Raw genomic sequence first — 12,764 nt, forward strand, 5'->3', positions numbered from 1 at the left:
ACTCAGTTGCATAAAGGTTCCCAGCAATCTTGGCTACAATTGCTTACTACTCAAAATGTTCTTAGGATCAGGAAACAGAGGCTCCTTTAATTGTCTGGTATTACAAAGGTTTCAGAGAGAATTTGGCCATTTCTCTTTGGCAACACCTCAGATAAATTCACATCATTTCCCATTGCCCATAAACAATCGTGCCGTCAGATGCCAGAGAGATACATTCTCATTCCCTCCTCAGCCCTGGAGCAAGGAACAAAGGCCCCTTCACAGGGTTTGCACATGTAAGATCCTGGTAGATCTTCAGCCCCTTTGCTGAATTGATGGCAGCTTTTCCACTCAGGTCTCAGGAGATCTGAGTCATTAATGGACCACTCACCTTTGTGCTAAAACCTGGATTCTGGCTTGGTTTAAACAACAAAGCTGATGTTTTTTCTTCCCCATATGGACGAGTAGGTATGATTCATAATGTCTCATGGCATTTTTCAAAGTTAATCTGATCAGGTCTGTATTTGAAATCATTGTGGTTTTGAATCTTAGTAAATCTACTGCAGATGTGGGACTTCTACATCCAAGTCCAACTGGCAGGTCATCATGTGCATCCCTATGCAGATGTGTTGGAAAAGCACCCAACTCATGTGCTTAAGCTCTTAAAGGAGTCTTAACACCGGCACTTGGCCTGCAGCTGCATTAACTTGACTTAAAGGCTGGCTTGCCTTAAAACTGCTGTAGGCAAGGATAGGAACTGCATCCCCCACAGCTGCACATAAGATCTATTGTTTTCCTATGGACAGCCAGTTGTCTCAGTTCTAGTAGAGAATCAAGTTTTGACTCTATAAAGAATTTGGGGCAGCACTGTGGCATGACTGCCTATTTAGCAGGCAAGCAAGGCATCTGAAAATCAGAGTAACTCCAGAGATTTTTGGCTGATTATGTGAGCATGAAATGTCTTCCCAATGAAGACGTTTTGCATGGCTGGCTGGCTGTCACTACAGCCCAGAGTCTGCAGCCAAGTACCCTTCAGGCTTCAGAAGACACCCAAGAAGGCTGGGGTTGATACACCACTGCTATAGACGGGTGTAAATGTTTGTATTCCTGCTGTTGATATACCTTATCAACGTCTGCGCAGGAGAAATTTCCCTGAGACCTTCATTGTGAGCCCTTTAATCGGTAATTTAAAAAATGCACATTTAAAATAAATTTTTGTTCTTTTGGAAGAAGAAAACAGGCCTAAAAAATAATAAAGATTAGTCAAAACTTTACTAAGCATGTCGTTAAATTCTCTTTAGCTTTCTGACTCATTGCCTGTTGGAACACTGGACACAGAGAATTTCATGATTTCTGCTGACAGGCACAGACCCACAAGAGAACACTGTGTTTGACCTGAGGCCATGGAAAAGGCTTCCAAAATTAATAGATAGAACTGAAACTGAGAGTGTGTAGTTTAAATAGAAGTGTATTATATCACTTGGTGGAAAATTTAGACTTTAAGGTTTTAGAATATAGTAATATATATGCAACAAGATGGAGGGTTTAGTGCATTAACCTGCTTTGTTCTTTCACCTTCTTCTTCATGGATTTTAGTAATATTGTGTGATTGGATAGAAAAATCCGCAGTGTGGAACATGGGTGTTTGGTTATTGGGTTATAAGTAAAAATAAATTAGTTAGCATTTTATAATTGAGTAGTTGACACTTAAAAGGCCTTAGAAAGAAATATCTAGGCTCCATTTTCTAGACTGTTAGTGTGCAGACTGTCTGTGAGAATGTAATAGAGATAAGAAAAAATAAACAACTGAGTCCAAACACGAAAACCTCTCTCTCATTCATTAATCCCAACCTTGAGGAAAAGAACCCAGAGACTTTCCACAATTGCCCCCCTTCATATTATTCCCATGGCTCATGGTAGCTTGTTCTTCTTTATAGTAACAGCTGCCATATTAGTCATAAATCTTCAGGTTTTGACACTGCAGGATGTAAATAGCATTCTCAGAGATGCAGCACCTTCCTTATCATGCAAATAATACACCAAGAGGGGAAACAGTGATGCAAGTTCTTGCTTAGTCCTGGACAGGTCCCACCCACACTAGGAAAGGGCTACCCAGAAGCACAGCACAGGCTCATCTTTTGGTACTAGAAGAAAAAGTAACTTCTCTCATTGACAGGTGTGTGAATGAGAGTTCAGGGACATCAGACTAGGTCTCAGCACATCATTTTCTTCACATCTTTTTGTCCATGTGGAAAGTAGTACCTGGGGGCTTTGATCTTTCCCATTAGTTAAGTGAACTACAATGAGCCTGAAGGAAAAAGGCAATGATCAAGACTGAAATAATCCTGTGATGCCTAATTCCTTTCCAAATATATAGTTCCTTATAGCACACAAGAGATGTTTTTTGAAGAGCTGTTTTTATACCCCCATCATTTAAACATTGTGCACATTGATGTAAGTCAATCCTGTTGGGGACCTTCCTTTCAAACTGTTTCTTTGAAAAGTCTGGGAAACATCGTTAAAATTCAAGTTTCCAGGCTTAGCTGTTTTCAGACATTGGATGTAAAGCATATTTGTTAAGCACCATCTGCTGTACATTCAGAAAATAGCAACCAAAATTGCTATTCTCTTTCCAGCTTATTTAAAAAATGTAAATTATTTAAAAGTTATCAACTTTCTAATAAATTATTTCACCTCTGGAATATTACAACAGTATTTATCTAGTCTTAGAAATGCATTATCTATATATATATCTATACATATATGTAAAGTTATATATAGACCACAGAGTGGGATAGACACTTGGGGGAGAAACTGCATTACAGAACACTGTTGTACAACAGAACACTGGAAGGAGATGGGAAAATAAAAGTGATGTTGAGGCTGATTTCCAGATGTACTAAATAAAACAGGATGAATACAACTGAAGACAAAGCATTGTCTTTCTAGGGCAAATTTAACATGTGCTAACCACAGGACACAACCATAAAAAAAGAAATTATGCACCAGTTAAAAATCCTAAATGAGGATTATTAGTCAGTATGGTTTAATTAGAAAAATAATTACTACCAATACTCTCAAACATTAAAATTCTATTGATGATGAACTGTAAATGATGAAGAAAAGTACTCCAATGATTAGCCTGAATTAAGCAAATAGCCTGAAATAAATAAATCTAGAGACTGTTTAAATGAAAAACAGACACCACTATTTTCTCATTCTCCATGTAAGCTCTTTCTTTCATACTTTTCTTAAATGAGATTTTTCTCTTTGAGCATTTTTATGAAAAAAAGGGAGTGTCACAAGATGTTTGGCTCAGAAAAGGTCACACAGGGAGGGAGGGAAGAATTACTGCTATGATGTAAAAGGCACGGGCTACCCAAATGAACAAGACGACAGAAGTGGAGGAACCTACCAAGTGCTCTGCTAGAGGTGTCCATGGCATCCATACTTTGCCTCCACAAGCAGTGCAAGCGCTCTGCAAAAGGTCAGTCTGTAAAGCTCTACAATGGGCAGAGACAAAAGGTTGATTGCTTATATGCTTGATCTCACCAGGAGCCAAGTGAAGCCTGGCAAGAGAGAAGTGGGGATAAAACGCTGTTTTAAAGGAGAATTAATACTGCAGCATTCTTGGTGAACAGACTGCATCCAAAATGGGTGGGAAAAATTATATTTAACAACTGTGACCTCTGAGTGGTTATTCTGGGGTAAAAGTTATGTGTAACCGTATGAGTTGTCACCAGGCAGAGGGAGCCTGCAGGGCCCAATCCCACAGCCTTTGAATTACTGCCCTTGCCATGTCTGCATTGCCCTCACACCTCAGTAATGGAACAGAGTCTGAAGGGATGAGCCAGCACACCCCAAAATTCAGTGTCTCATGATATTGAAGCAGCCTGTCACTGGGGGCTTCATTTGAACTTAGCACAGACCAAGCAAGGACTCCCACAGCTACAAAGTGCGCAGCACCAGTAGTCCTATGCATTTCCAAGAAAGTGCCAAATCTCTTACCTTCTGTGCTCTCCTCATCCTTTCAGCTCTTCCTTCCAGGAGGAAGAAAAGCATCAAAGAAAGTATTCTTAGGGTAGAGCGTCTTCTTGCTCAGGGTAGAGCAAGGCTTGTTCTCAGTCCTGGCTGTTTGGGTTCATGACCTATTTACACTTTCAGAAGCAGAATGAGCTACTCTTGGCAAAGAAAAAAACATAAAAATACTTGACAATTGTAAGGACTGATCTGAAGACTAATGGACATTAATAGAAGCCTTCCTCAAACACAGACCAGTGGATTTCTAACAAATTCATTTTTCCCAAAGTTTCTGTAATTTTTGTAAAGCATCATCATTTCTGTTTCACCAGTAAGAAAACTAAGGCAAATAGCAGTGAAGTAACTTGACTAAGCAGTACCACATAAATGGCTCACCAGCTGAACCAAGGGTCCCAAAATTCTATCTCCCTAATCACAGGTAAAAGTAAAAGTAAAGGAAAATACTTTGCCTTCCTCCCACCCCAAGAAATAAGAGTATTTAAATTCTTAGGAGAACAAAGTATCAACCATTGTGTGGGAGATGCTGCTTTTCTGAGTCAGACCCTGCAAATCGTAACAGTTTTAATGACAGCTATGAAATAATAAGGCATCAATATTTATCTGCATAAAGATAATAAATATTCAGTTTATAGTGGAATAAATAATGTCTTTACAAACATACTCATCACAATTCTACTTTTACAAAATTGTATTAGTACAATATTCTTATAAAACTGTATGGATATTCAAAGACAAGCCATGGAAAGGTTACTGTGCAGTTTGCAATTTTGTGAGACATTAAACTACATAACAAATTTAAATTCAACAAAGATATAAACTGAGTCATACTGATGAAGACAAAAATTTAGTAAAATTTTAAATAGATATCATTTTACATTAATGCACCTCAGGTGAAATTTATTAAAAATTTAGCATGAGTAAGCAAAGCAATTCTAAACACTAAAATGTAAACATTCTGCAGTAATGCTCTTGACACTACAGAGCATTCTCCATAAATTGCATATAAAATATTTCATGTAACCCACCTATATATTAATGGCTTCTAATAAATGTGATACACTCTGAAATTCTCTGTGCAAGGTAACAGTTAATTGAAATGAACAAATAAAAAACCCCAGACATGTCTTTTTACATAGATACTATCCTCTGAGTTCTACTAAAGTTATTCTTGATGCATACCAATATGAAGAATGTCAGGGCTATCTATTCAACATTGTGGAGTTCAAACACCTGCATATTTACACCCCAAACTAGAAAAGAAATATCCAGATGCCTAAGATGGGATAAATTATTTCCTCCAAACTCTACTCATTTATTTCACTCCCTTCAAGACACAGTGAAATTTTAACTGCAGAACTGCATCCACACATATCCAATTCTGAGTTTTGATTCATATTCTGTAGAGCCCAATCAAGTTTTTTCTGTGGGTTTTAAAAGCCATTCAGGGATACTTGTTAAAGAAGCTGAATACTTGCACTATACATAAAAAAAAATAAAATTAATTTTCTCAATTATCTTCTCTTCATCACTTTCTATAGTCATAATTTCCTTTTCCTTATTAATACAACCTATAAAAACTATTGTGAAAATAAGAAAACAAATTAATTTTTTCCCTTTCATTTACAAACTATTTATAGCAAATTATCGTAGCAAATCATTCATACTGATTTGGGCTACAGATGCTTTTATTCTAATACAGTGTTATCAGAGTTTTATAATGAGCTATAGCTAGAAGCAATTGAGGGTCTAACAACTGAGGGAAGCCACACCAGGACTGTGGATTACCTCCACAGCTATAAAGTCAGGATGTTGTTAGTATGAACTCAACTCAGTTTAAAACTAGCATAGCTGGAAACAGTTAATTCACTGAAATTGTTCCCTACTTTTACCAGTGCAAAAGAAAGAAAATCAAGACCACTACGTCCCTTTGTTTTAACAATAACAACAATTTAAAAAGAGTAGGAAATTACAAAGTGAATGGAAGAAATTATTACGCTGACATAGGAAATCAACAGAAAGAAATTCCCCAGTCTTCTAAAGTCTCAAAACAAAAAGCCTCAAAAAGCCTTAACTGGTATGATTTTTCTAGCAGTAGATAGCAGCATGATCAAAAAATAGATCTATGCATGGAAATAATGAAGAAATACGTAATATCACAAGGCTTAATATTTGATCCTGCCAGATACCGAACTCTCTGGCCCTGGCCTAGCAAACCATTTAAGCATGTGGTTAAAAGTCAGCATGCATGTTGCCCCATTGAAGCAAAGGAGGTTATTCAAAGTTTGAGCACAGATAAGTGCTTTGAACGATTGGGTCATTAAAGTACAAACCACTTACTGCCAGAGTATAGGGCTAAATTGCTGCTATGAGCAGGTTGTTGCAGAGCTGTCCATTACGAGACTCACAAATGCTCTTTGAAGTGTGCTTTGAAGCATTTCTTCACCACTAGATAAGGAATAAAAAAAAGGTGGGTCTGTCTGGGCAGGAATTTCCTACATTCCCATCAATTCACCTTCATATGCAAAACCAAACTATATTGATGCCCAGTTATAAGCATCCCTTAGGGAAATAGAAAGTGCTATCAATTATAATGATAATTATATATTATAATTATCAATTATACCATCGCTCTCCCACCACACATATGCACCTCATTAGAGACAACTTCCTCCTGTGTGCAGGGCTGGCATTAACTCAGCTCACCATGAAAAGGGTAAAGTCATGCAAATAACAAATGTTACATGTCACATTTAACATCACTTGAAGCTTCTAAACTGGTGCTTGATGACAAGTAATGTTGTTGCCTGGTAAAACTGGTGTTATAAAAGAAATTACTTATGCTCTCTCAGCAGTAAGGAGAACTTGCAATTTTATCTCAAGGCCAGAAGCAAGACTAGTTATAAATGCACATTTGAAGCTTTTGTTCTGACAGTTGTGGCAATGTGTGTTCACTAAAATACATCTCCTGGAGGAAACCAAGGCAGGTTTGCTGTGATAGGAAATTTCCAACCCCAGAAATAAAATCCCTTTCCTTGACTTCAGTGACATTCTTTAAAGATGATGCAACAGTTGCAAGAAAAGTACGAATAGACTCAAAACCTAATTCTAATTATGGATTTATACGCCTAACAATGTATCTATTCCAATTCGATCTCAATACAACTACACTGCTATTGGATTGGAGTTTTGAGTAGTTGGTGGGGTGGTTTTTTTGCCACGGGCATGTGAGGGATCAAGAGCTACCTTATGTTCACAGGAGGAGAAACTAATTTTATTGTTAGAAATTCTGATGCAGTTATTTTGCACAGACATATTGATCTGTGCAACAACTTTTTCATACAGAGAAAAAGAATGCTGCCATGGGAGCACAGTAAGGCCTGTGTTCTAAACATTTACAGTTGTGGACTAGAAATGGTTCTGAAAGGGAGCAGAAACATCTCTCCACAGGGCTTTCTGAAAATGGTATAATCTAGGATAGAAGATAGATAGATAGATAGATAGATAGATAGATAGATAGATAGATAGATAGATAGATAGATAGATAGATAGATAGAACAAGCATTTGATCTGTGTTATGTAACATAAAGCTCCTGTTTGTCAGATACTGAGACCAGGATAATAATATCCTTTAGTTGGAACTGTACCTGAAATAGTTGAACACCTTACCACTTCAGGACTAAATGCTGTAGACTGACTCTCTTTCTAGTCTGTCCAGCTGAAAATGCATGGGTTGTTATTAACCTATCTACTAGCTCTGATATCACCTTGTCCACTTTTGTGGAAGGCAAGAAAAAGCAAACCACCGTGCCCCTGCAAAGTTGTTCAAGATCTGACCAGCCATTGCAACTGTCAGGTTCTGTCAGTGAGAAGCCAGGCAGTGTCAAACTGTATTTGAATCCTGTGTTCAAAAAAAGCAGAAAATATGAGAACTTACTTCTTTTAGGTTATCTGCTGAAAGCTACTTATGTGATACAGGGATGGGTTCGTATTTGGGTCGGACATTAAGAATATTGTTTTGTTTTGTTTGTTTGCTTGTTTTTGTCCAAGTGCAACCAACCTTACCCTATGGAAGAAAAGTACTATTGGAAGATGTGGGACTCAGGCTAGAACTCAAATGGTTCTGTTTGGCTATGGCTTGTCTCCATGGTTTATAAAACAATACACAAAAATAGACATAACCTAAAGACACAAATACATGAGGAGGAAGTAAATACATTTGACCTCATATGCCAACAAAAAGCTAATTTCCAAGTGATAACGATTTCAGAGAGATGGGACAATTTGATGCAAAGCAGACCTGAGTAGATTGGTAAATTATCAGTTGACATTACCCTGGTATGGCATTTTAGAACATTTTCCATCCATAAACTTTAAAAGGATGCATAAATCCAGAGCCTTGTTTCCCCAAGACTTGCTAGAGAGCACACAGCAGATTAATTGTGAAACTATTGATACTTGACTCTCTCCTTTGGACTACAGAGGTGTTTCTTGGACTTCCCTTTTGGATCATTCTTTGATTGGAACCTCTGCTCCTTCAAATATATTTCACCTTACAAATTGTCACAAAGTTATGTGCACAGATTGACATAAGCATTATCAAGATCAAAATTTACACAACCGTGAGTTTTGTACGGTGAATACACCATGTGCCATATGACTTACCAATGTTATGTTATTATTTAAAAAATTATTCCACATTAAACACATTTAGCGTACCAAAATTTGATTACCAGTGAATTTCATAAAAAATAAAACCCCAGTGTTAAAAAGGAAACTTCCAGCTCTAGAATCCTAGGGGTAATATTTCATGAGGAAAGACATCAGGAGGAAGGTGGGCTTCAACCCAAACTCTGTGAGGCCAGTGGTAATAATGGTATTGGGCTAGACTTTCAACTTTTCAATGGCCTTGATGGAGAGAGATGAACAGTAGAGTACAACAAGCCCACCTGGGCCTGATATGGTCTCAACAGTTCAGTTAGGCACAGGGTAACCACAGATACAGATATAAAACTAATGTCAAGTGGAAATTTGGGGGAAACTCCTAGAAAAGCAGAACAGCCTTTTCTTAGATGGTACATGTGAACTGAGCAGACAGATTATACCACTTACTCTTGCCTTGGAAATTGGGTTTTGGAGGAAAAAGCTCTACAGCATCATAAGGACACAACCACTTGGCTTAGAGGCAAAACCATTTTCCTCTCTTCCTCAGTCTACATCACCAAACTAAATAGCGTGAGTCTAGTCTTAATTAGGCAGATATGAAAAACTTAAACCAAGGAATGAGTCTCATTTAGAGATGACCTGGGTCAGGTTTCAAACTGAATCATTTTAAGATCCAAAACCAGAGTTCATCCTAGAGAGAGACTGAGTCACCTCTTCACCTAGAATCAATTAAGCATTGCTTGAATGTGATCAGTGGACTGAGAGAGCGAGAGGGCTCTCCCTTCACCTTTCACTCACCTTTATAAGTCAGGAGAAAAGAGAAAGACAGATGTATACACTGCTCATGTATGCAATTCACGTTGCCTGCATTTTTATTTTGGAAACATTGGGCAGTAAGTAATTAAAATATGCCCTGAACTGAAGGTAGGCAAATGTTCTTTCTAATGGTTTATACTCCATTTCTCAGCATGGAAAGCTCACAGTCTGAAAAGCTCTTTGGTCTAACTGACACTTTAAATTATTTTAATGACTGCTATTTTATATTTTAACTCCTTCAGCCCACTGCAATTGTTCTAAATTTCAACTTCTCCTTTCAATTAGCACATGAGCCACATAAAACTCTTCTAGTTTCTTTCTCTGATGGGATCCACACATTTTCAATTCTGTTTCCCAGTGCACTTGTGTATGAGTCTTCAAAACCCTCTCTGCCAGTAAAACTGAATTATTTGATTGTTCCAAGAAAATGAACACAAAAAGGACATAAAAAGATCAAGCTGAATTTATTTAAGATTTGGATGAACATCCATGGAACACTCTTGGCATTATATGCCCAGCTCTTTTTAACACTGTGGTGGTACAGAATTTTGGATAGTGTCGTGCTTAAGTTAACCAGGTTCACTCAGCATCTTCCTCCAGGGTGGGATCACAGACAGGTTGTATAACCCAAGTGTGTTTACCCGCTCACACACTGTAAACTCGGGTCCTGCTTAACTTCCTCAATAGAAAAGAATTAAAGGAGAAAGTTGTTCAAAGCATTACAATGTGCAATTTCAATGCAAGACATGATGGAAGTAGCTGCGTGGGAGGATATTACTTCATTATAAACCTAAATCAGATGCACAAAGATTTCTATCATCTCCAGAGACCATTCCATCAGGCTCTGTGAGAGGCTTTGCAGTGAAGAAAAATAGCCCCCTGTCCCTTCAGGCTTGAGAAAGTTGTATGGCTTTTTTAACCGTTTCTAATGAAATCCTGTATTATTGCTTCTCCCCTGGGAGACTTCAAAAGTCATGCAAACTTCACAGAGCCCACATGTTCATAAACCTCAACCAAAAGACCACTAAGGAAATAAAATGCAGTTCTCCAATTAGCATTTGACATTCTCTACTGGTTTTCGGTGGGGTGAATTTGTCTTTCTTCCATACCATGCTGATAAATTAAATGAGTTACTAAGCCTGGCATTATTTTATGTTTCAAGGCACACTGAAATCAAACATTTCAGCATGGGATTTGCTTTCTGCATAATATTTGAGGGAGACATGAAACAAACCTAGGCGTTTCAAACATGTTTAAGGGGCTAATATGCACATGAATATTTTCTTCAAGCTCCTCATTGTGTATTCACAGCTACTGCCAAACACAACAACAGAGATAGGGCATTAGGATATGAAATGGGAAGTGGTCAGATTTTCAAAGTGAGCTGTTGGGTGCCTAACACTTATGAAAATCTGGCCCCAACTCTTTGGTGCCATTCCAGAAAGAAATATCTCTATCCTGGCCATTGTCCAACCAGCTTTGGAAATCATTTTGCACAGTTATTTCAGTAAAGCATAAAAGCCAATCCCCAGCTTTCTCTGCCTGATTAAGCACTGTCACCAATCACTATGCAGCTCCAAGGTACGCATGAAATATTCCTAGATAAATCCTCCATCTCCAGAGAAATGTGTTTCTTGAACAACTGTAAATCCAGGTTCTGTGTTGAAACTAATCCAGCCTGGCAGTGCTGTGGCCCTAGAAAAGTTTCCTTGGTAACGACAAACTTATGCAATGGCAAAGTCATCCAATCTTTTCATGCCACAATATTATATTAAAAACACCTGGTTTATTTTTACAATGACTTACAGATCAGGGTCCTAGAAATAATAATACATAAACTTTATAGCAAAAAATATACATATTATAATTCATCCTTCTATGGTATATAGAAATTATGTATATTTGTGTGTGGACATATATATAAATATATGGGTTGTACTTACGTTTAGGGCACTTGTGTATGGACACGTGTGTCCAAATACACACAGTATACATTTATATATCTTTTTAGGTGCCACATGTGTGTACTTAGAGACACAAATACACACAGAGGAGCATATTTATGCTCTGTGAGTAGACATGTACTTTGCAGAATCTGCACACAAACAGCTGGAGTCCTTCACTGGCTGTGAGCATTGAAGGGGTCAGTGACCACCCGCATTAGTGTCCACGGAAAGAGAACGAGTGTCACCGCTGTGGGCACAGGACTGGTTTGATGCATCTTCCTCTGTGAAGAACCAAATTTGCCGGGCAGTGACACCCTGCAACGCAGGGCTTGTTGCACGGTCCAATTTCATTCCAGTTGTCACATGTTTTGACGCATCCCGGACCACAGGTATCGTAAACTGCACCGTGTTTACACTGGGTTGCTGAAAGGAGTTAAAAAGAACAAAATATGCATATTACACAGAGTCCCACAAGAAAATTTACTTATCTGTTTGCTTAGTTTCTACTGCAAATATCAAAAGCACATTTTGGCTTGATGATTCTCTAGAGGAAAAAATTACTTGTAAAATTGTTCCACTGTATTACATAATAAATATAAAAGTAGCAAAATTCTTTATCAAAAGCTATCAAGTCCACGGCAGTATTGAACCTTTTGAGAATTTTAACACAGCTAAAGGTATATAAAGCTTTGGCAAGGTTTCTATCTATATGCAGATTCTACACTTTTAGTAGTAAAAGTGTAGAATTAACAGTGTTTATTTATTACAATGCTTTGTAATATTATAATATATAATATATCATATATAATATTATAATACTGTTTATCAAAGACTTCTGAAACATTTACGAGGACAGACAGTTATTATGAGTTCCACTTCTAGAAAGAGAAGAGACAGTCATCCACTCTATTAGAATTTCTGACCCTAAGATTATACTTTCTATATTTCGTATTGCAGCAAACTAAATCAATGTTGTTAATCCAGAAGCACCATATCTAAAACAAACAAACAAACATTAAAAATCAATTGTATCCATGCTTTGTCCTGTTTTACCAAGCGATAGCTGACAGAGAGGATTCTTGTACTTAGTGATTCCAGTATCTATTCATTAATTTATGTAGCTGAAAGTTCAATGTATTTTCAACATAAAAGATCACTGAAGGCTCAGCTAAAAGCACTATCCAGATCAATATTGAAACTCTCAACATTTTATATCTTGATTTTTAGTATGGAGAATAATACACAGTTCGATGGCAAATAAAAGTCTATTACTCTTTTTAACAGCTGTGCTGATGACAAAAACAAGGACTGATAAAATAG

At 37.5% G+C, this 12,764-nt stretch overlaps 1 protein-coding gene across 4 annotated transcripts in view; it reads right to left on the bottom strand.

Moving 5' to 3' along the window:
• Positions 1–9,945: 9,945 nt before the first annotated feature.
• Positions 9,946–12,764, bottom strand: part of BMPER (BMP binding endothelial regulator) — a 148,407-nt gene continuing 145,588 nt past the window's right edge. For all 4 annotated transcript variants that reach the window (XM_014248427.2, XM_014248428.2, XM_005519053.3 and 1 more), the window contains one exon: positions 9,946–11,867. In XM_014248427.2, the coding sequence (XP_014103902.2) occupies positions 11,686–11,867 (182 nt within the window). In that variant the 3' untranslated portion in view covers positions 9,946–11,685. The remainder of the gene's footprint in view (positions 11,868–12,764) is intronic.

This window comes from Pseudopodoces humilis, chromosome 1 (genome assembly GCF_049639895.1).
Source record: "Pseudopodoces humilis isolate 2021_Gansu_Grassland_sample_001 chromosome 1, ASM4963989v1, whole genome shotgun sequence".
Classification (NCBI taxonomy): domain Eukaryota; kingdom Metazoa; phylum Chordata; class Aves; order Passeriformes; family Paridae; genus Pseudopodoces; species Pseudopodoces humilis.